This window comes from Octopus sinensis, linkage group LG1 (assembly GCF_006345805.1).
Source record: "Octopus sinensis linkage group LG1, ASM634580v1, whole genome shotgun sequence".
NCBI lineage: Eukaryota > Metazoa > Mollusca > Cephalopoda > Octopoda > Octopodidae > Octopus > Octopus sinensis.
Window position 1 is genome coordinate 87,228,415 of NC_042997.1, and position 21,041 is coordinate 87,249,455.

At 33.8% G+C, this 21,041-nt stretch overlaps 2 protein-coding genes across 3 annotated transcripts in view; one reads left to right on the forward strand and one right to left on the reverse strand.

The window, feature by feature from the left end:
• The window catches only part of LOC115210016 (28 kDa heat- and acid-stable phosphoprotein), a 25,255-nt gene extending 12,687 nt beyond the window's left edge, over positions 1-12,568 (reverse strand). The window contains exons 1-3 of one of the 2 annotated variants that reach the window (XM_029778626.2): positions 12,553-12,568; positions 9,265-9,521; positions 829-941 (exon numbers count right to left, since the gene is read on the reverse strand). In XM_029778626.2, coding sequence (XP_029634486.1) covers positions 829-941; positions 9,265-9,274 — 123 coding nt within the window. In that variant the 5' untranslated portion in view covers positions 9,275-9,521; positions 12,553-12,568. Of the gene's footprint in view, positions 1-828; positions 942-9,259; positions 9,563-12,552 lie in introns of those variants that run through there. The other variant, XM_029778627.2, reaches the window with a different exon arrangement.
• On the forward strand, positions 9,672-19,267 carry LOC115210042 (protein BUD31 homolog). The gene is made up of 4 exons (XM_029778628.2): positions 9,672-9,913; positions 13,347-13,469; positions 13,900-14,066; positions 16,759-19,267. The coding sequence occupies exons 1-4, from the start codon at positions 9,820-9,822 to the stop codon at positions 16,807-16,809; spliced, it is 435 nt and encodes a 144-aa protein (XP_029634488.1). The 5' UTR covers positions 9,672-9,819; the 3' UTR covers positions 16,810-19,267.
• Positions 19,268-21,041: the final 1,774 nt, after the last annotated feature.

Genomic DNA, 21,041 nt, shown 5'->3' on the forward strand with positions numbered 1-21,041 from the left:
TTATTACTGCCCATAAAAGTCAAATTTAATCAGCAAGATCAAAAATTATATAACTATAATCCACTGGTATATAAGTACCCACTGACAAAATTTCATATCTACATGTAAAAAATTAAAGTTACAAGCAAATATTGAACTCCCCTCTTGAACCTGAATAATTCAGAATAACGTGAACAAATAAGTATTACGTTTGATATTAATCTGAACACTAAAGGGTTAAATTAGAGAGAAAATACCTTTATTAAAAGCCTTAGTGACTTAAGTAACAAACTGGATCTGACCAGTAATTAAAACCCACTTTTCTGAAACTTAGCATTTACTATACAAATCATTAAGTACAAGGTCAATATACAAAGGTAAAAGAGTACAAATTAACAACTAGTACATTAACTGAACTCATTTTATAAACTCAAGAAGAATGAAAGATAAAATCAACTTTGGTGAGATTAGAACTAGGAATGCAAAAAGGATATTGCTAAAATCCATGTTTTGTTTAATCTAGTATTTTACTGCTTCTGGCATCAAAATTAGATTCCAATTATTATCAAGTTATTTTCTGTCAGATAACAATAGTAAAAAGAAGTATTTTTGTTTGTCTTGCAGTAACCAGATAAATAGCTACCTCTGGTCAATTGTAATCTTTAATTCAGTATTTAACTTATTAACCATAGGCAAATTTAATCAATGAAAAAGTGCTTAACACCAACTCCAATTAGAGTACTAAATTCTTTTTTAAACAAATTCACCTTCAAAGTCTTAATTCATAAATGAATTAAGATGCTAGTCAAATTTATTTTCCTCTATAAAAAACAACAAAAACAAACTTACTCTCCAGGCCTTTTTCTTTTCTTCTTCATGTTGTTGAGCAAGTTCTTCTTCATTTGTGAACATCCGCCTTTGACCTTTATGGCTTTTTTTGCCACGTCCAGCAGTAGTACCTCCTAAAATAGACAAATTAGAGAAATCTCTTTGCAATATATATTTATATATAATATGTAAAGCATTTTAACCCTTTAGCATTCAGATTATTCTGTCAAATGTAATGCTTATTTATTCACATTGTTTTGAATTAATCATGCTTTATCTCATAGCTTTGAGATTTTGATGATCTGATTGTATATTTCTAAAATGACATTGTGGAGTAGGTGTGACAGGCTGAATTTAAACCTAAAACCGGTAGAATATTTGAGCCTGATATGGCTAAATGCTAAAGGGTTAATTATAGTGATTTCTAATTAAGCACACAGTCACAGATTCATTAAGTGAAATGATTAAGATTGTGTTGTGTTTCAACTAGCTTAAGAACTCAGCTGGTAAATACTATTTTAAATTTAACTGTGCACAAGAACTTTTTTTTTAAGCCAGTATATTTCTAATCTGAGCAGTTAGCCTCTTTCTCTTTGAAAATCAAAGAGATACTCACAGCAACAGGACAGCTGACCTCTTTGAAGGTACATACTTTCCCTCATCCTTAGTCATACTTCACATGTACCAAATAACCATAGCAGCACTGCTCTTTCTTACACATTACACCTAACTTCTCTTGTACTCCGTGTTCTGTCAGCTCATTTATACTCTGACATCCATGCATTCAATGAAACACACTTGCTGTATTTCTTTCTAGCTTTCACATGTCTTTTGCTTGCAAGACCTACACCTCACTACTATACAGCATTGCAGTTTGAACACAAGCATCATACAATCTCCCTTTCATCTTGTAGGACAAAACCATTGATATCAGCAGAGCTAAGAGCTCAAACTTTTTCCATCCAGTTCTTACTATGGTTACTACACTTTTTGGAACAAACACCTCTGCTGCTAACTATGTCGCCTTGCTAACAGAAATTATCAACTACTACTACTACAATATATATATATATATATATATATATCATTGTTTAACGTCTGCCTTCCATGCTGGCATGGGTTGTACAATTTGATAGGAACTGGCCAAGCAGAAGCCCACACCAGACTTCTGTGTGTTTTGATAGTTTTTACAGCTGGATGCCCTTCCTAACACCAACCACCCAAGACAAGACATAAATAATGGTCATTACATATTTCTTTGTTGTAGTAAATTTGACTTACAACCATTTCCAGTAGTCATTATAAGTTCATTATTGATTGGTCCTCAGTAGTCCCCACCAGAGGCTTGGCTCTATGAGTAAAAAGTTTGGTTTAACAAATAGTTTCATATTCAATTCCATTGCATATTGCCTTGGATAAGTGAAATTTTTGTAGACATAAACAGTATGGAAGCCCATTGCATACGTGTTTGTTTCCATGTGTTTCTGCACTAAAACTGCTTGGACAGCAGGTGTGTGTGTGTGTGTTTCTCTCTCTGGCACCTTGGTGGTTCAATGCAACAAAGGCATGTAATAAAGTACCTCACTTAAAAAGAAGTAAGGGTTGTGTCAGGAAAAGTGTCCAGCTGTACAGGACTGCCTCAATAAATCTCACCTACTTTTTCAGTAGGGAAAAGTGTATAAGAAGACAGAAATACATAAGTTTATATACATCATGTGATATATTTGAAATTTTATATACAGATGAAGAAATGTATTTGTATATGTGAGTTTATGTATAAGTGTATGGACTTTGGATTGCATCTATTTATAACATGTAACTATGTTTGTATGTCTTAGAAAGAATTTGTATTCAACCATTGTTCCTTAAAAACACCTGTTCCAATTCTCCACATGAGATTTCAGCTACAGCAAATAGAGTATAAACGACAATTAACTTCATTTAACTAAGGAATTTGATACCAACTCAACTTTGGTTTAATCCTTTAGCATTCAAATTATTCTGTCAAAAGTAATGCTTATTTATTCACATTGTTTTGAAGTAATCATGCATTATCTTGTAGCTTCAAGATTTTGATGATGTGATTGTTTATTTTTAGAATAACACTGCATGGTAGGGATGAGAGGCCTGATCTGAACAATAAAGCAGGTAGAAAACTTGGGCCTAAAATGGCAAGTTTGAATATTAAAGTGTTAATCTGAGCACATCATCACTCTTAATCCAAGATTTTTCCACCAACACAAAATTTCTTTTTTCACCTAAAGTAATTGACTAGCCCCAATAAAAAAATATATTCAATTTTACATTGCTACAAATGTTACTGGTCTTTAGTTCTATTGACTAGCTACATGCAACAAACTGTATCCTAACAAGAGGTAATTACGCATAATTGATATCCACAACTACAGAACTTCAGTCTAACAAAGTCAACCATCATCAAAACTTGGAAGTCACTGCCATTTTGCTTTTGTCAAATAATTTTATATTCTACATACATTTGGAATTTTCAGTTAATGTTTGAATGTACAATTCTGACCAAGAACCATTACGTACACACTGTGGACTCTTCTGTCATAAATGACAAATGAATGCTCCTCAATTCCTTACTGAACAACAGCATGGATGATTTGTTTAAAATGATCAAATATCTGTGCTGTACATTAGCTCACACCCTCCATCGAATCTCTACATTGCCTGTGCAGGTGCACAGTGTGCCACATGTCATTTGTGGAAATGATCACAGAGCAAAGTGAAATGAAGGGTTTTGCTCCAAAACGCATACACTACCCAGTCAAAGAACTGTGAGTGCAACACCCTAACCACAAGGCTATGTGCTTTCATTATAGGTGGTGAAGTGATAGAGGCAGAGTGTTTGATAGAAATTTAGCAACCACCACCAGTCAATTTTGCCTTTGATCTTTTCTGTGTTGATAAATAAATTTCCAATCCATGATGGTGGACTGTCAGAAAGCAACCTTACAGCTTTTTGCATTTGAATTCAAATTCCACCTAGATGCTTAAAAAACACCCACAGGCCTCATGCAACAAGTGTGCAGTCCTCAAAACAAAGCCAGCAATAAACAGATGGTGCTGAGCAGATGAGTTCCTTCTGCTGGGGTGACATGCAAAAATGCATGAACCTGGACTATACACGAGTTGTCATACAGTACCCACCTAGATAATTTATCCCGATATACTTGTGAGTGTATATACACACTATAACCAAATTTTAACACAAAGCCAGCAGTAATGAGGTTGGAGAAGTTGATTATTACACTGATCTTATTATTTGACTGGCACTATATTTTACTGACTGTCCCACAGACACATACACATGAATGGATGAATGGCAAGGTTGACCTCAGCGGGATTCAAACTCAATACATAAAGAACAAGAAAAGAATGTCGCTCCACATTTAGTCCAATGCACTGACAGTTCTGTTGGCCCACCTAATAATAATAATTCTATCTACTACAGGCACAAGAAAACAGCATTTTGTCCAACATGTTGACAATTATGCCAGCACATCTCATAATAATGATTTCAAATTCTGGCATAGGGCCAACAATTTTAGGGGAGGAGTAAGCTAGTTACATCACCACCCAGTATTCAACTGGTACTTTTGCCAGCTTGCCACCTTTAATAATATAATGGCTTCAAATTTTGGCACAAGGACAGTATTATCAAGGAAGACAGTAAGTCAATTACATTAATCCCAGAGATCAACTGATAATTATTTTATCAACCCTAAAAGGATGGAAGGCAAAGTCAACCTCGGTGGAATTTGAACTCAACACAAGAATGAATGAATGAAAATATTGCTAAGCATTTTGCCCAGCAAGCTAACGATTTTGTCAGTTTGCCACCTTAATAACAATGAAAAGTGCTTACTGCAATTACTGACTGACTGACACTTTAGCACTAACCAGCTGACAGCATTATCAATGATCACACTGGTCAACAAAAAAAAATTTTTTGAAAAGGTGTCAAGACACCAAACATCTTTTCTTAGCTAATTTGAGGGCACTGAATCTGAAAATGACCTTACTTTTTCTTGGTTAGCTACCGTTTTTGCTGTACAGAAATGCCATATTTGGGGGGAAAAAAGCATTTTGATTTATTTTCTATATATTTGATATTGATCGATGGCAATATTTCTCAAAGTAAAATCGTAGAAACCTCTCAATTCATATTTAAACCAACAAATATTCGTCTCCTTATTGAGAAATACTATTTTTGCAGTAACTACCAGACCCTAAGTCTTTAAAAATAACACGATTGAATATACCAGGACCAACAAGCATTTTCATCAAATCATTAAATAAACTAACAGCAGAGATAAAACCTTCATGTACACAAGAACTATGGTAAAAATTTTCTCTTTCATGATTGTCTGCCATGTTCAATGTTATTTAAACCCCTTTTGATACTCAAGCAGTAGTCAGCCATCATTCGTTTGTCCCACCGTCTCTGGTAGTGCTCTTCCATTGTTTTGATATCCTGATGGAATCGTTCTCCTTGCTCATCACTCACATTGCTGCAATTATCCAGAAACTTATCTAGATGGCTATGTAAAAAATGAACCTTAATACTCATATTAGCACCTATGCCTTGTAGACTTTTCAACAGCTTTTCCTGGCCTGGCAATTGCCTAAGAAGTTTTTCACCATGTCAACAAGCGATGTCCAAGCACATAATTCCAAGTCATTCATTGAATTAAAAAATTCATCATCCTTATTGAGTTTCCTGATATCAGGACTATCAAACACTCCTGCTTTGAGTATTTTGGTGCTAAGTCCTGGAAATGATTTACATATATACTCAAAACATTTACTTTCTTTGTCAAGTGATTTTACATACTGTTTCATTAATCCCAATTTGATATGCAAAGGAGGAAAGATGATTTTTTTTTTCTTTTGGAACTAGCGCTGCACTAATAACTTTCTTTTCAATGACCTTCAACTCTCAGGGTGACCAATCTTTCCTTTTCCAGTGCTCCTCTTTTGCTCTACTTTCCCACTTACACAAAAAACATGGGAATTTTGTGTAGCCACTTTGTTGACCAAGCACGAAATTTACCATTTTCAAAATCGACACAACACCCATTTATATTTGGTGTAGTCAATCTGTTCCATAACCTGTCTGATGGCATCATGTTTTTCTTTCAGTGTTGTTGAATGACCTATAGGTATTGGTGCATACATGTTGGTATTATGGAGCAAAACACGTTTCAAACTACGTTTTGAACTATCAATGAACAATCTCTATTCATCAGAATCGTATTTGTAGATGCCTAGTCAAAGAAGAACGCTCTCAACGTCATTACAATGAACAAGATCCATGTTCTCATTAAAGAATGGTACAAATTCGGCATCCCTATTTCAATAGAATGCTGCTAACAGGCGTTTTTCATTGAGCATAGATGGCAAAAGTTCTGATTCTTTGCTTAGATTTAAGTCTCAAACTAAATCATTCAGCTCATTTTGGTTAAACGGCTCTGGCATGGTTTCAGGACCGTTTTTGTTGTGTCTCTCATTTACATTAGTATCAGACTCGTCACTTTCAACAAGTTTCAACAAATTTTTGTGAAAAACTGGGATTGGTAAATCATCTGAATGTGGCAATGGTTAAATAGCAGAATGAAGACTGAGATAGTCGATAGATCTGCATTTCTTTTGGTTCAGTCCAGCAACACTGACTGATCCCAGTACTTACTTTTTAAACGTCTGGTATGTGTTCTATCGGTCACATTTATCGAATCGCTAAGTTACGAGGACGTAAAAACTAAGAGGAAATCAATCGTATTTGGTCTCGGAAAACAAAATATTTGTTCGGCAAGTTCAGTATAAAATTTTATTTCTTTAATGTTTATTTTTTTGCAATCAGTTGCAAAAACACGGTCGCACACACACGCCACTGTTCGGGTCGCCTGTGCAAATGAAAGACAATGAGTGTGTGACCGTGTTTTTCACTGTTGAGCTGCAAAAATAAACATTTAAGAGATAAAAAAAAATTACACAGAATTTTCCAAACAAATACTGTGTTCTCCAAGACCAAATATGATTGATTGCCCACAAAGATACACGTACGTGTGTGTGTGAGTGTATATATATATACACACACATTCATACAACGGGCTTCTCTCAGTTTCCGTCTACTAAATCCACTTCAAATGAAAGCGATGGTCACTATATTCAATCGAGAACTGTCTACATTTTTTAATTCACTTGAACCATGCGCCCACCAGCAAGCAGCCAAAATTTCTACAAGATGGCCTTCAGTAAAGTCATTCCTAAATACTGTGGACTTCAGTTATACAACTCCTTGTGGGAAATAATAAATGCTCCCCCACTCACTCCGATCCCAGCAAAGAATAAAAAGCAAAAACAGGACACACTGGATAATGTACTTTTCGCTACACAATGCTTGGGGGGAAAAAAAGAATGGGTACGGTAGTAATGCCAGTCATCTTTTACTTGTTTCATTCATTGGACTGCAGCCATGCTGGAGTACCGCCTTGAAGGGTTTGACTGAATAAATCGAGCCAAGTACTTAATTTTTAAGCCTGGTAACTATTCTATCGCGCTCTTTATGTAGAACCTCCAAGCTCCGAGTACGTAAACAAACGTGTGTTTGTGCACATATATACGTGTTTATGTACACACAGACGATGGGCTCCTTTCAGTTTCTAGGCAATAGTGGACCACGCCGTGCGATCGAACCCGGAACCACGTGGTTAGGAAGTTCCTATCATAGTCACGAGCATGCCTCTATTTTGTTTATTTACTTATTGAATTCCTTGTTATATCTATATTTTTTTAACCATTTTCTTAGTTTATTTTTGTAAAGCGTGTTCTTGCTTCCAATAAATTGCAGTTCTAAATTTTTATTGTAGTATTCTCAAATGAAATGAATTTTAGACTTAATCACACACACAAAAAAATTTTTATTTTATGGTATTTATATTCAAAGTCATATTCCAGCTAAATCAGGAGGAAAATCCTTAACACTTTCACAGAATACAAAATAAAGATGTTTGCAGTTAAGGAAGAAAATACGGTCAAGAAGGGTTCCTGAAATGCAATCTGTCGCCTGACGCTCATCAAGGGAAGTAATCAATTCTTGAACTCGTACTGAAACTATTTCATCATCATATGAAATAGCTGCTACCGACTTAAAATTATTACTATTATTATAATTATAGACTAATATAGTCCAAAATTTAGGCAGAAGTGGATAATAGCTTTCATTATATTAATACGTAGAAAGCTGTTCACAAAGAACTTTATAAGATACTCTTTATTTGAATGATTTAGTGCTACTACAGAATCGAATCACCCCTTAAAAATTTGAAGATTCGTTTCAACAATGTGTTTCATATAAAAGCAATTTTTAAAGAGAATTATTGAGATATACTTTATTAAAACTACAGCGAAATTAACACACACACACACTAGACCGACTGTGTAAAGAAAATGATTTCCTAAACATAGAATTCCAAAAATAAAATTGGTTAATGTTCAAATTTCTAGTAATTTTTCGGACAAGTTAAAAAATTTTTTATAGTAACTAACAAGAAGCTATTAGTAACCTTGAAAATATTAGCTTGTTTCAATCTCTTTTGGACACCATTTACATGGGTTAATGTTATAAAGTTTATCTACATTTCTAATCTAAAACTAAACTAATAAAGCTAGTAAACCAACAACTGATCCAATGGTTTGAAAAACGTGTCGGTTAAATGTATGTTAAAATGTACTGCAAAAGAGAGAAAAAGAGATAGAGACTACAATTACTGTTAGGCTTCTACAGTAAATAATTTCAGAACAATAAAAAAAAAATCAGTGGAAATAATAAATATTGAAACTTGGAAATGTTTATATATTACATACAAGTCAGTAAATAAATTTCGTTTTAAACTTGAAATGAAAGTTAAATTTCAGCAATAAACAAAATGAAATTAAAAGTTGAAGTCGAATATATTTCTATATCAATATAACAACCAGGTATCAAAATTTAACGCGACTTGTGATCACTTTATTCTGTATATTGTAGTCATTAACTTCAACTATTTAAGGTAAGACTAAGAATCATTAAACGATACAATCTAAATAAAAACGTGTATGTCTCTCTATATGCAAAAAGAGACATTATTAAAACGGAGACAACTTTCCGAATGATTAAAAATTCAGGCACAAATTTTTTTTTTAAAAAAGGCATAATTAATGGGTATTAGTAAAAAATGCAGGTTATAATCAAACTAAACTGAAATGTATGGACAAAAAGTCATAGCAATCATAATTAAAAAAAAAATTTCAAATAATCCTAATGCTGAGTTGGATTATGATAAATGAAATACTGGTTGCTTGCTTTTAGAAGAGACAACTTAAACACGAAATGAATTCAAGTTAAAATAAAAATTATTTGTAGGCAAATAAGTGATATTCTAACCTTACCTCTAGGCATCCTGTTAGCTGTTTAGTTTCGACAGTTTTTAAGTGTTGCTTTATGAAAAAGTAATAGAAACTGGTGTAGTTTTGTGACGGTAAACGGGGTAGAGCCGTGAGGAAAGCGCCACACAGGTGGGGAGCGTCGAATATTTGTGATGAGAAGTTTTTATAAAAATCGTTGAGAACGAAACGAGTTTTTTCAACACAATGACTGGTCCCCTATATTATTAATCTGCGAAGACTTTACAGACGCATCGTAGGATCTACAAATAGGAATAAATTTATTTACATTATTCATTTGTGTTTGAATAGTCGGAATAAATTCTAGCTGCTCGATAAATGAATACTGTTAAATTTATAAGTTGTAGCGTATAAATGTATATAACATATAAGAAAACAAAAACTTGTAGAAGTTGCGTGAGAACGTGACTTGAAGCTACTTCCGGCCAATTGGAATTGTACGAATAGATTTACTGTTGTATTTGTACACATTAAAATAACATAGAAACATAACACTTGTAGAAATTATTTTAAACACTCAAAACACAAGTTAAAACAGCTATGCCTAAGGTAAGAAGGAGTAAAAAGTCTCCCCCCGAAGGCTGGGAACTTATTGAGCCAACACTAGATGAGTTAGAACAAAAAATGCGAGAAGGTAATATACAATGTTTTTTTTCTAAAATTTTCCAACAGTTTATTCTTTGCTCAGACTTGGAACGAGCTTATTAAAGATGTTCCAGTAATAACGATCCCGACTTTTAATCAGGCATAATGTATTTAAGACTATATCAGCTAAGTGCGACCTTCCTAGAGTATTGTGACAGATTTGGGCACTATTTCTAGCAAGTTAAGCATCCTCAGCTGGATAGTATAGTTCACACATTATATTATACAAAGTCAGCAAAAACAAAATAGAATGAATATCTTGGAAAAACAGGCGAATGTAAAGAATACGCACATCCGGTGGTTAGGGTTACGACGAAAACTGGTGGTATTCTTTACCTCCGCTAGAAAAATATTACTCTATAAATGCTTGGTAGTGTCATAAAGAATTTTAGATTCGGAATTTATGTAGATTCGGAAACATCAACAAAACTTTAGTAAATGAAATTGGGACGTTATATTCAAAGATCGCCTCGCATTCAAATTATGGAAGAGCCATATTTGACCATTTAGAAACACTCACACCGCTACATTTACTTATTACTGTATACTGTAAAGACGCAGCGGGATTTGGTGGGTGCCAGTTTAAAACTAGGTTTTGGTACTAGATTTCTGAAGGAGTCGCTTTATTTGTCACTCGATAGTAAAACATTATCAAGAAATAAAAGTGAATCTCACTGCCACTATTTACCATGCAGTTGTGTCTAAAATTCACGTATATGTAGATAGAGGAATGAATATATAACTAAATTTCAAATTCGATTTCATATCACACTGCCTTTTCTATTGGAATAGTTGTTGTCAAGGAGTAATTACTGGTATTGTTTATGGCACTGCATTCATACTAGCAATCAGAATGTTGTTTGCATTATGAACAATATTATGTGTTAGGGGATAGCGACGGTGGAAAGAACCCCAATCGATTAATGTTTTCTTTAACTCCTGGTCACCAAAATAAAATTTTAAAAAAATATATATGTAGCAAACAAATATAAAAGCAAACATTTGTACAAACGAGAGGGGACGGGGAAGTCTTTCAGAAAATTCACGTTCCAATTTTTTCCTAATAACTTTCAGAAAAATGGATATATATTTATGAAATTTTATAGAAATACCTTTCAAGTTACATCGATTACGATTATAAAGAAATTTGTGAGAGGGAAATGTTTTCCGAATGGGTGGGGAGAGGATTTTGAGAAAATTCACACGATCCGATTTTTTCCCTCGTAACTTTCAGGAAAATGGGTATCTTTTAATGAAAGTTTATACAAATACTTTTCAAACGACATAGATTACAATTATAAAGATATTTGTGGGGAGATAATTTTGTCCAAGGGGGTGGGGAGAGGAGTTTCGGATCTTTTCGGTTTGAACGGCAGTTTTCAACATAATTTCTAGGTATACTGGCAGAATGTGTTTTTAAAACATCTTTTTCTCTTGGCTTTATTGAAAAAATTCTATAGTTTGTAAGATATTTCGTCTTTAATTTCTTGCATTTCGGCAATTTTAAACCGAAAAGATCCGGAGTTTCGGATCAAGAAGACCACATAAGATGAAATTTCTCCGTTTTGACGGGGATTTTTCCAATTGTTTTTCACCACGGCCTTCGAAATGATGGGGAGTGATTTGTATAGCTTGCCCTAAGTGATTTGTATATCTTGCTGGCCTTGTGCCAACATTTGTAACCAATATTATTTTCTAAGCTGTGACAAGCTTTGCGAAATTAATTCAAGTTTTTCTCCAAGCTACAAGATTTTCTGAGTTGGGATTCTGAAATGCCACTTCATTTTTTCTATTTTTACTTCCTTTCTGTCTTTTCTTTTTTAATTTCATTTTTATCTCCTTTTTTGTTTTTTCTTTCCTGTGATCTTTCTTTATCCATAATGTATATATATACAAAAACATAAGTTGTCTGGACAAGTATTAAAGTGTTCAATGGACAATTATAACAGTTGGTTAAAACTTAAATTGTCTATCCTATCTGCTGTGATGCAAATATGAAGACAGTAAAGGAATGAGTTTCCTTGAGAGATAGAGAAACAAATGGCATTCACCATAAAAAATTATCTTCAGAGAGTAGAAAAGCAACATGCATAAACTGATTAATTTTTAGTACTTACAGAATGTTATACTATATGTAAATTTAGGGAAAGCAAATAAACAAAAAAAAATAAAGCAATATATCAATTAATTTCTATGAAATTAATAGAAAACATAAGATTTTTATAAAAGAAAACCCTCCCCATAGAGAGAGACACATACAAGGAGGTGCTGAAAAGTTCCTGGCTTTAACGTTATTGCTAAAGGCCTGGTTGGAGGCCCAACCTGCTGAGTTCTTTTACAGGGCTTAGAAAAACTGAAGGTCTGCTACAATAAGTGTGTGAATCTGAGAGGGAGATATCTTGAATAAAATCATAATTAACTGATCTTCCTGTATTTTCTTTTACCCAAAGCTAGGAACTTTTCAGCACCCCCTCGTACACAGTGCATAAAATGAAAGTATTAGTCTTGTAAAGAAAATATTACAATAAATAATTTTAACTCCATGATACATGCACGCATGCAAAAGTAAGTTTATTTTACAAACAGATGTTGAGGAATTGCCATTATGATTATAAAGCATCTACTTACATTTGTTGTTTTTAATTCTGTCTTGGATTCATCTAACCAAGCAGATTTTTCATTGGAAGATTATGGTACTTTGGTAGTCTTCTAACTGTTCACTATGAAGTATTATTTACTGTTACCTGTTGCTTAAATGCAGCTTAATTTTGTTGAAGTTTTTATTGTAAAACATTGCCTGAGTGTTTATTGGTGACTTTTAATCTGCTTTTATGAAACATACATTAAAAAATTTTTAAGAGACAATCCTATGATTTGTATATCTCAGGAATGAAAAGTATTACAAATAAACAATTAACCCAAAGGTTATTTATTTTACAATAAAGAGGAACACACCTGTGCACACAAACAGAGTCAGTTAATTCCAAAGGAAATAGGTCAATTATTTCCAAGAACAAATATAAAAATATCATACCAATAATACAATTATGGTTATTGTTTGACAACCTTAGCAATATAATGTAAATGGTATCGTGCGAACAGTTACTTGCAGGTGCAAGCTGGATAAAATGGAAATATTCTGACAGAACCAAAGTAACTTCAAGAAATGGGAATGCAACTCCCCTATTGACACCATATGTTACTGGAATACAGAATCACAAACTATGAAACATCTGGCTGTTAAACAATGCCTCAAATAACTTATTTGTCCAACTGATGCAAACATGGAAATATACATGGAAAAAGAAACAAACTTATCTTATTTTCATTTTCAAGGCCATTAACCATTTTAAACCATTGCAGCTTAGCAAAATAGTACTTATTATTAAGTCTTGTAATTAGTTTCATTCTATCTTTTTCAGCGGAAACTGAACCACATGAAGGAAAGAGGAAAGTTGAGGCTTTATGGCCAATTTTCAGAATTCACCATCAGAGATCACGTTATATTTATGATCTTTTCTACAGACGACATGCCATTAGTCGAGGCAAGTAATTATTTGTGATCAGTTTTTTTTTCCCACTCTATACCTATACTTTTTTACCAGTAATTTTCGTTTTACCAAAATACTTATTGTTGATATCATAAGAATTTATAAACTTTTGAGAGAACATTAAATAATTCTTTTTTGGAACAGTGGATTTCAAAGCACATAAAGCATGTAAGTATTATGTTGAAGAACTCTTCACCAACAGCCTTTAACTTTTTCTGTCTGAAAAGGCCTTCTCAACCCAGTATTTTCATGTTATTATTTATAACTCTATATGCTTTGAAATCCACTATTCTAAAATACTTATATTTGAGTCTTGTGTGTCTTTAGCAGAGCTATATTCTGCTGCTTTCACAGAAAATACCTATATTGTAAAATTTGAACTGATTATTAAATGTGTATTATTGTTTGTCTTTTTTTTTTACAGAACTCTATGAATATTGTTTACGAGAAGGTATAGCAGATAAAAATTTGATTGCTAAATGGAAAAAACAGGGCTATGAAAATCTTTGTTGCTTGCGTTGTATTCAAACCAGGGATACTAATTTCCAGACAAATTGTATTTGCCGTGTTCCAAAAAGCAAACTAGAAGAGGTAAGGACATCTTCAAATTTAACTTGAAATTTGAAAAAAAATTATTCAGTGCTGGTTAAATCAGCCCAGATCAAACAGACCTATGATCAAAGGTATTCCAGCTTTGACCATCCTATCTTTTTGTATATCAAAGATTACATTGTCCAATAATTTCTAGCAGACTGAATGACAACTTAAAGGTTCATAAGCAGGTGAAATGAAATGAAAAAAAGAAAAGTTGCATTTATTACATTATTTCATAAAATGCACAATTTGTCTACTAAAACTAATTGGCTAGCAATTAAATTTATATTAATCCTATCTTTTCTTTTTCGTTAATGTTACTGCTCTTTTGAGTATGCTATACTGTACTTCAGAATATATCAACAGACTTTTAACCAACCCTATGTACAGCAGATGTAGATACCTTTACTTTACAATATCTTTGTGGATGGCCTGACTAGTTTCAATACTGTGCTGAGATTTGTGATACAGTACTTTCTGATGGAGAGTACTCTTCACAGATACTGCTTATAAATCAACTAAAATGATTTTATTGACTGAGCCATTTCAGTCAACATATACAACTCCGCTCTCACTACTTTGATCAACTACAAACATACTGACTCACACTCATACTTCTCCTCCTCCCAATAAATTAATTGAAGAGTGCAGAGAACAGGGATGGACTGTTGAGTATTACCATCTAGTGGGGGCTAGAGGCTTCATTGAAAGGAAAATGACAATGTTATTTAAAAGAAGGTTTGCATTTTCAAGCTCAGAGCTAAGAAAAGTAATAAGGAGAATACAGGAGGCAATCGAAAAACCAGCTTCTATATGTGGCTGAAATGAGAAGACTTAAAAGGGCTTGAAAGCCATAACATGCCAACTGAGAAATAGCGTCACTAGGTGATGCTGGCTGACACTTAAGCCGAATTACTAATTGACAGGTGGACCAAGGTAGCGGTCTCGTTCATAGTGCCCCTTCCTCCCAGTTTGATGGCTTGTACCACCTAACAGCTAGTTGGCTCTGGTTGCTGGAACTGAAACTAACACAATACTGTTGGAAGGCAGGTTTAGAGAGGGTGCAGGCTAAAACTACATGCCCTTCTCCTCCATTGGTCAGTCAAAACTTAGTGTCACATGATAGTTAGCTGGAGCTTACTGGTGAGTATTTAAAGGGAAATTTGGCAGGTTGGTCACTCGCCCACTGACATTCATTGACACTGCATCAAAGAACAGAAGAAAAAGGGAGAAAGAAGAAACGCACTCAACACCAGAGCTGAAGACATCTCTGAAAGTGGGGGGCATCCATGTCGAAAACGGTAGAGGAATAGGAGCCAAAACCGGACATGGTTCCTCCTGATGATGTCTTCAGCCACTGGATCCTATAAAGGAGCTGTTGAGGTAGCGAACCGTGCAATGTAGTTGGAATTCCTCCAATATATATTGTTGAAATTTACTGACAAACAGGCAGGTAACAGCAAGTGGGTGCGGGGAAAGAGAGCAGAGAAATGTGCTCTGGCAAAGGTGGTGTAGGTAATGGTGAGGGGAAATTCATGAAGGATGAAGTGGCGAGCCATGAGTTGAGACTGAGTCTCAAATTCATGGTTGTCACTGCAGAGTCTGTGCAGATGGAGGAATTGGGAGTAGGGGATGGAGAGTTTGGTGGGAGGAGGAAAAGTATGAGTGTGAGTCAGTGTTTTTGTAGTTGATTAAGGTTGTGAGAGCAGAGTTGTATATGTTGACCGAAATGTCGAGAAAGGTGACAGAAGTGTTGGAAATGGTGCAGAAGAATTCGAGGGCAGGATGGAAGGAATCTAGTTGTTCGCTGGAGAGCAAGATTGCACCTATACAGTCATCAATATAATGACCGTATAGTTCAGGAGTGGGGCCAGTGAATCTTGAAAATATTTGGGCCTCAGCATAGCCAACAAACAAGTTCGTATAGCTGGAGCCAATTCTCATTCTCATTGCCACTCCCAAGACCTGTTGGTAAAATCCCCTCATGAGCGAGAAGCAGTTGAGGGAGAGAACAAGTTCAGCCAGATGATGAAGTGTGGACATGTCAGGTTGGGGGTTGAGTTGAAGGTCTAGGAAATGTTTGAAGGCAAGAAATCCTTCTGATGTGGGATCACTGTATATAGACGCTTGGCATCAAGAGTGAAGAGAATTTTAGAGGGGCCAGGAGGGAAATGTATATAATTATGTGTGTCTGTATTTGTCCGAAAGACATCGCTTGACAACCAATGCTGGTGTATTTATGTCCCTGTAACTTAACTTAGCAAGCAAAAGAGACCAATAGAATAAGTACTAGGCTTACAAAGAATGACCTGTTGTCAATTTCTTCGATTAAAACCCTTCAAGGCAGTGCTGCTCCAGCATGGCCACAGTCAGATAACTGAAATAAGTAAAAGAATAAATGAATATATATATATAAAGAAGTGTACCTTTTCATATGTTTACTATATATATTGGGATAAAATGAAAGCGGTTTTTGACTAAACTGCACCTGAGTTGAAATGCCTCGTTTTAGGTTAATCAAAGCTGCTATCTTTTTATATTACCAGATTAGTTTCAAATGAAGATTGTCTTATTTTTATAGCATTGTTTTCATGAAAAATAAAATATCATGTTTAATTTTATCATTAATTGCCTTATCAATGTCTAATCTTCCCACTGAAAAATCTAATTTTTTTTTTCTTCAACACAGGGCAAGATTGTGGAATGTGTACTATGTGGTTGCCGGGGATGTTCTGGATGATTCTATTTACAATTGAAAAATAACACAGTTTTAGTAGATGATCTAAATGTGACTGGACAACAGATTTCTCCATCCTTCTTAAATATATTTTCATCAACACATTTTTCAACTTAAACTTCAATGTCTTCATTGGATTTTGGCATTTTGTTATAAATTCTAAAACATTTTAAGGAATTTTTTATAAAACCAAAAGGATCAACTCATTATGTACGATTATGTATGCAAGAGGATAAAATTCTGTATCTTGAGATTGTCAATGTCTTACATCTAAAATTCATGGGGTCTTTCTAAATTCTTGAATTTTCTTCTCTTCTAGCTCATACAATACATGATTTTTTTTTTCCCAAAGAAGCTGGTTGAAGTGCTCTTGGTTATAATATTTAAATAAAGATAGTATTAGACTAGTAAATTCAATATCCACTAGCAAATATTTTATTTTAGTTTAAAATGTTCTTTCACTCTTAAGTTATTTTGTGAGCCAAAAAATTAGACTTGTCATGTATGGTAGAATTATAAGTTGAGAATATTAAAATTTTTACTTTGGTTATTTAATATCCAGATTGTAAAAAAAAACAGTGAAAATTTCTCAGTCAATATATGTTAGGTGCAAAATCATAATCTGCTGAATGAAAACAGTTATAAATCCTTCACTCTTTTTCTCCTGTCTGCTCATCTGGAAAGCTACATGATATTTACACACTTTTTACAACTTCAATGCCATTACAGTAGATGAAAAAAAAAAGATGACATTAAACTTGAATCCTAGATTGAAGGTAGCAAATCAGCAGAGTCACTAGAATGTTAGGTAGAATGTCTAGCAGTGTTCATTCCAAATCTCTGCACACTGAGTTCAAATCCTACTGAGGCCAACTTTGCATTTCAAAGTTGATAAAAATGAACCAGTCTGGACAGTGCATTAGTGGATTGGTGAAACAGTTAGTTGTTGAGCAAGATACAGATCTTTTCTATTTGGCTGCCACTTTGCAATTTCTTCAATTTTTGGTCCAATTGATTTCATATTTGGTGTATTGCTCTAGTTTTGTAAAGGAATAATTGTCATGAAATTCATTTTCACCATAAATCAATAAATAAAGAGTTAATAGCTTTTAAAGTTTGCAAACTTTGAGTAATTTTAGCCAGTCGAAAACCACAGATGTAATAGGTGCCTGTTTCCATAGTAACAAACCACACTGCTTACCATGTGTTCTTTTTGTCACTTATTAAATGCTTATAACACATATGGTATAAGGTGTGCTAAAAAGGCCTTAAATTACACACTTTTTTTTTGGCAAGGTTGGGGTGGTTGCATAATCATATGAATTCCTGTGTGTAGAATACAAATTTGCAAAAATTCTCTGAAAATTCCAAAAAATAAAAATGCTATGAGGGATTATATGATGTGTGTAAAGCAGAATTCCACCAATATTTTATTTGTTCACAGTTGACAATATGTGCAGTCATGCACACAATGACAGTCACCAAATCCTGTTTTCTAACACGATAAAAATTATCAAACTTTAAACCTCTTTAGATTTAAAAAAAAAATTTCTGGAAAAAGTGAATTATCTCTTGAGATTCAGCATGGAAAATTACATCAATGGGCCAAATTATAAAATTTTTACTAAGCTTCAAAATTTCCACAGATCTTGTTTCAGCTGTTCACATTCTGACAGTAATACCTACAACAACACTGATCCCAAGCTGTATTGGCCCAAGTCTGTAACCTTTCACTTGGATAAACATTAGTATTGTGGAGCTGGTAAACCTGCATGCATTGACAACTACCAATCTTCTTCCAGAAGTCTTGCCCAACTCTGTGCATACATGTACTGATGTATTGTTAACCCTTGCCAATGGAGGCCCTATTGTATATTTATTCAGTATATTTTCACAATAAATCCTATCAGCTTTAGACTTTTGCCAAAGTTCATCTGCAGGTTATTAGAAGATAAATATCCTCTCCTTTTTTGTTAAGTCACAGTTATGATCCCAGAAAAAAAATATTTAAAAATAGACATTCTGAAAGAGAATCAGAATGTTTTTTAAAGAGTTAGATATTCAAATAGATGAGAAACTTTCTATTCATCCAAGTTCCTAGTTAACAGGATAACCAAATCTTAGTAATCAGAACTAATGCCAGCAAAAAGTTTGCTTTTAGTTTTATGCACAATTTCAACACTGATAATATCATTGGTTTCCCTAAATTAAACACCAAATCTGGCTTTATTAAGTAAAACTGGTTGGTAATTTTCTGTGCTATTTTAGCATTATAATAATTTGAATACAACAATATTGTAGGCACAAACTTACATCAGATATTAATTACAAGTGAAGTGTCAAATACAAGTTTCTTTGCTAGCCACTTCATCCTTTCATTACCAACCTAGCTGAAACCAGCTCTGTGTACAAATGTCTTGTTTTTCATAAGTTTTGAATTAAAATCTTTCACCAAACCTTAGTCACAATTTATGTTCCTAACACTAGCTGAATGATATGTTATTTTACTAAATTGTTTGTTATATTTAAAGTAATTGAAGAAACAGAGCATCTCAAAATACTGTAAAGAAAGGGTTAATAGATCCTTATCAATAACTTTTTAAGTTATTTCCTATTTTTCATTCCTTCATGAGTACTAGATCACCACCAACAGTACATGAAATCTTGTTGGCCCTTGAGTCTTTTTTTGTAACTTTCTGCAGGTTAAAAATAATAAAGTATGTGTGTATGTATGAGAGAATGTGACAAATATAAGTAGATATACATAATACAAAAATATACAAAATCTTGCTGTAAAAATAAGAACTAATGTAACCACATTTGCTTTTTATCTTCATCACAGAAGCTTTTAAAAACTAGGTGTATCTACATCATAGTTGTCTCTGTTACACTGTAACGTGATTTTTGCCCTTGGGTAGCAACTGTTATTACCTATTTTCTTACCCTTAGAAAGTATGAAAACTGCCTAATATTTCCTTCAAACTTTACTTTTGTTACATTTATTCAAACCCCAAGGAATCCTTCTCAACACATGGCTATGATACTCTCCCCACTACTCCTGTTCAGAGATGCACATATTGTCAGCCACTAAGGGACATGTTCAAGTGGTTATGGTCAAGCAACTGACAAGCAAATCGGTGGTAGTGAGCAGAATGTTTGCTATAACGATATTTCTGTTTCAGCAACTCAGTGCCGATCTGTTTGAAATGTAATGGAAAATAGGTCAGTTTCGAAACATTGATGTCTAAGTCACAAAAGCAAAGGTTGAAGGGAATAGTAATAATTTCTTTTGATTTCTAGATAGAAGCAAATAGGAAATAACACTTACTGACCAAAAATAACAATTTTGTCACACTGTGTTATGTATATCATATATATTGCTCATGAAGTTTATCAAAGAACTTGCATTGCAGATTTGACTGCCAGAAACTTATCACTATTGTACAGAAGTGTAATATACAAATATATTAAATGTAAAAATTTTCTTGATATGACTTTCTATTGTTTAACATGCATTTTGCTTCCTGGCTTAATTTGTTTCTTGTCATGAATTAAACAGAAAGTTTCAGAGAATACATAAAATCCACTCAGATTATTGATTTATTTTAGTAGCAGAAAGGTTTTATAACAGATTTATATATAAGTATTTATGACATGCACTTTTGCTAATTTTCCTACTTATTCTTCATGCATACACATAATCACATATTAAAACACACACACAAATATCAATATATTCATGTATATCATAAACATCATCATTATTGTCATTTTAATGGCCACTTTTCCATGCTTGCATGGATCAGATGGAGTTAACTGAGGCAGAGTTTCTAGGGCCAGATGCTAACCTGCTTCCAAGTAAGGTAAATACTTTGACTTATTTTCACTGAATATTGGAAATGAATTCCATTCATTTACATCAATCACTCAATATCAAGACAAGGAGAAAAAACACACACACACGTACACACAACAAGCTTCTTTCAGTTTCCACTCAACCAAAGATGTACACCCACATACAGCTAAATATATTCATAAAGGTGCATTCAGGTTGTGAGACAGGCACACTTGCATAATGTTTCCTCCAGATGTTCAGGTTGAGCATTCACTGCATCAGTCTTAGTGCTGTCTGGAAGGGACTGAAAATAGTCATAATGTTTCCTTTTCTGCTTAACTTATAAAATTATTCATATTTAAGAATTACATACACTCTCCTAAACACACACACACATGCT

Bases quoted from the DNA above. Each gene is read 5' to 3' on its own strand.
- LOC115210042 (XM_029778628.2), top strand. From the start codon at position 9,820: ATGCCTAAGGTAAGAAGGAGTAAAAAGTCTCCCCCCGAAGGCTGGGAA. The intron at 9,914-13,346 runs GTAATATACAAT...TATCTTTTTCAG, and splicing joins AGAACAAAAAATGCGAGAAG to CGGAAACTGAACCACATGAA. The intron at 13,470-13,899 runs GCAAGTAATTAT...TTTTTTTTACAG, and splicing joins ACGACATGCCATTAGTCGAG to AACTCTATGAATATTGTTTA.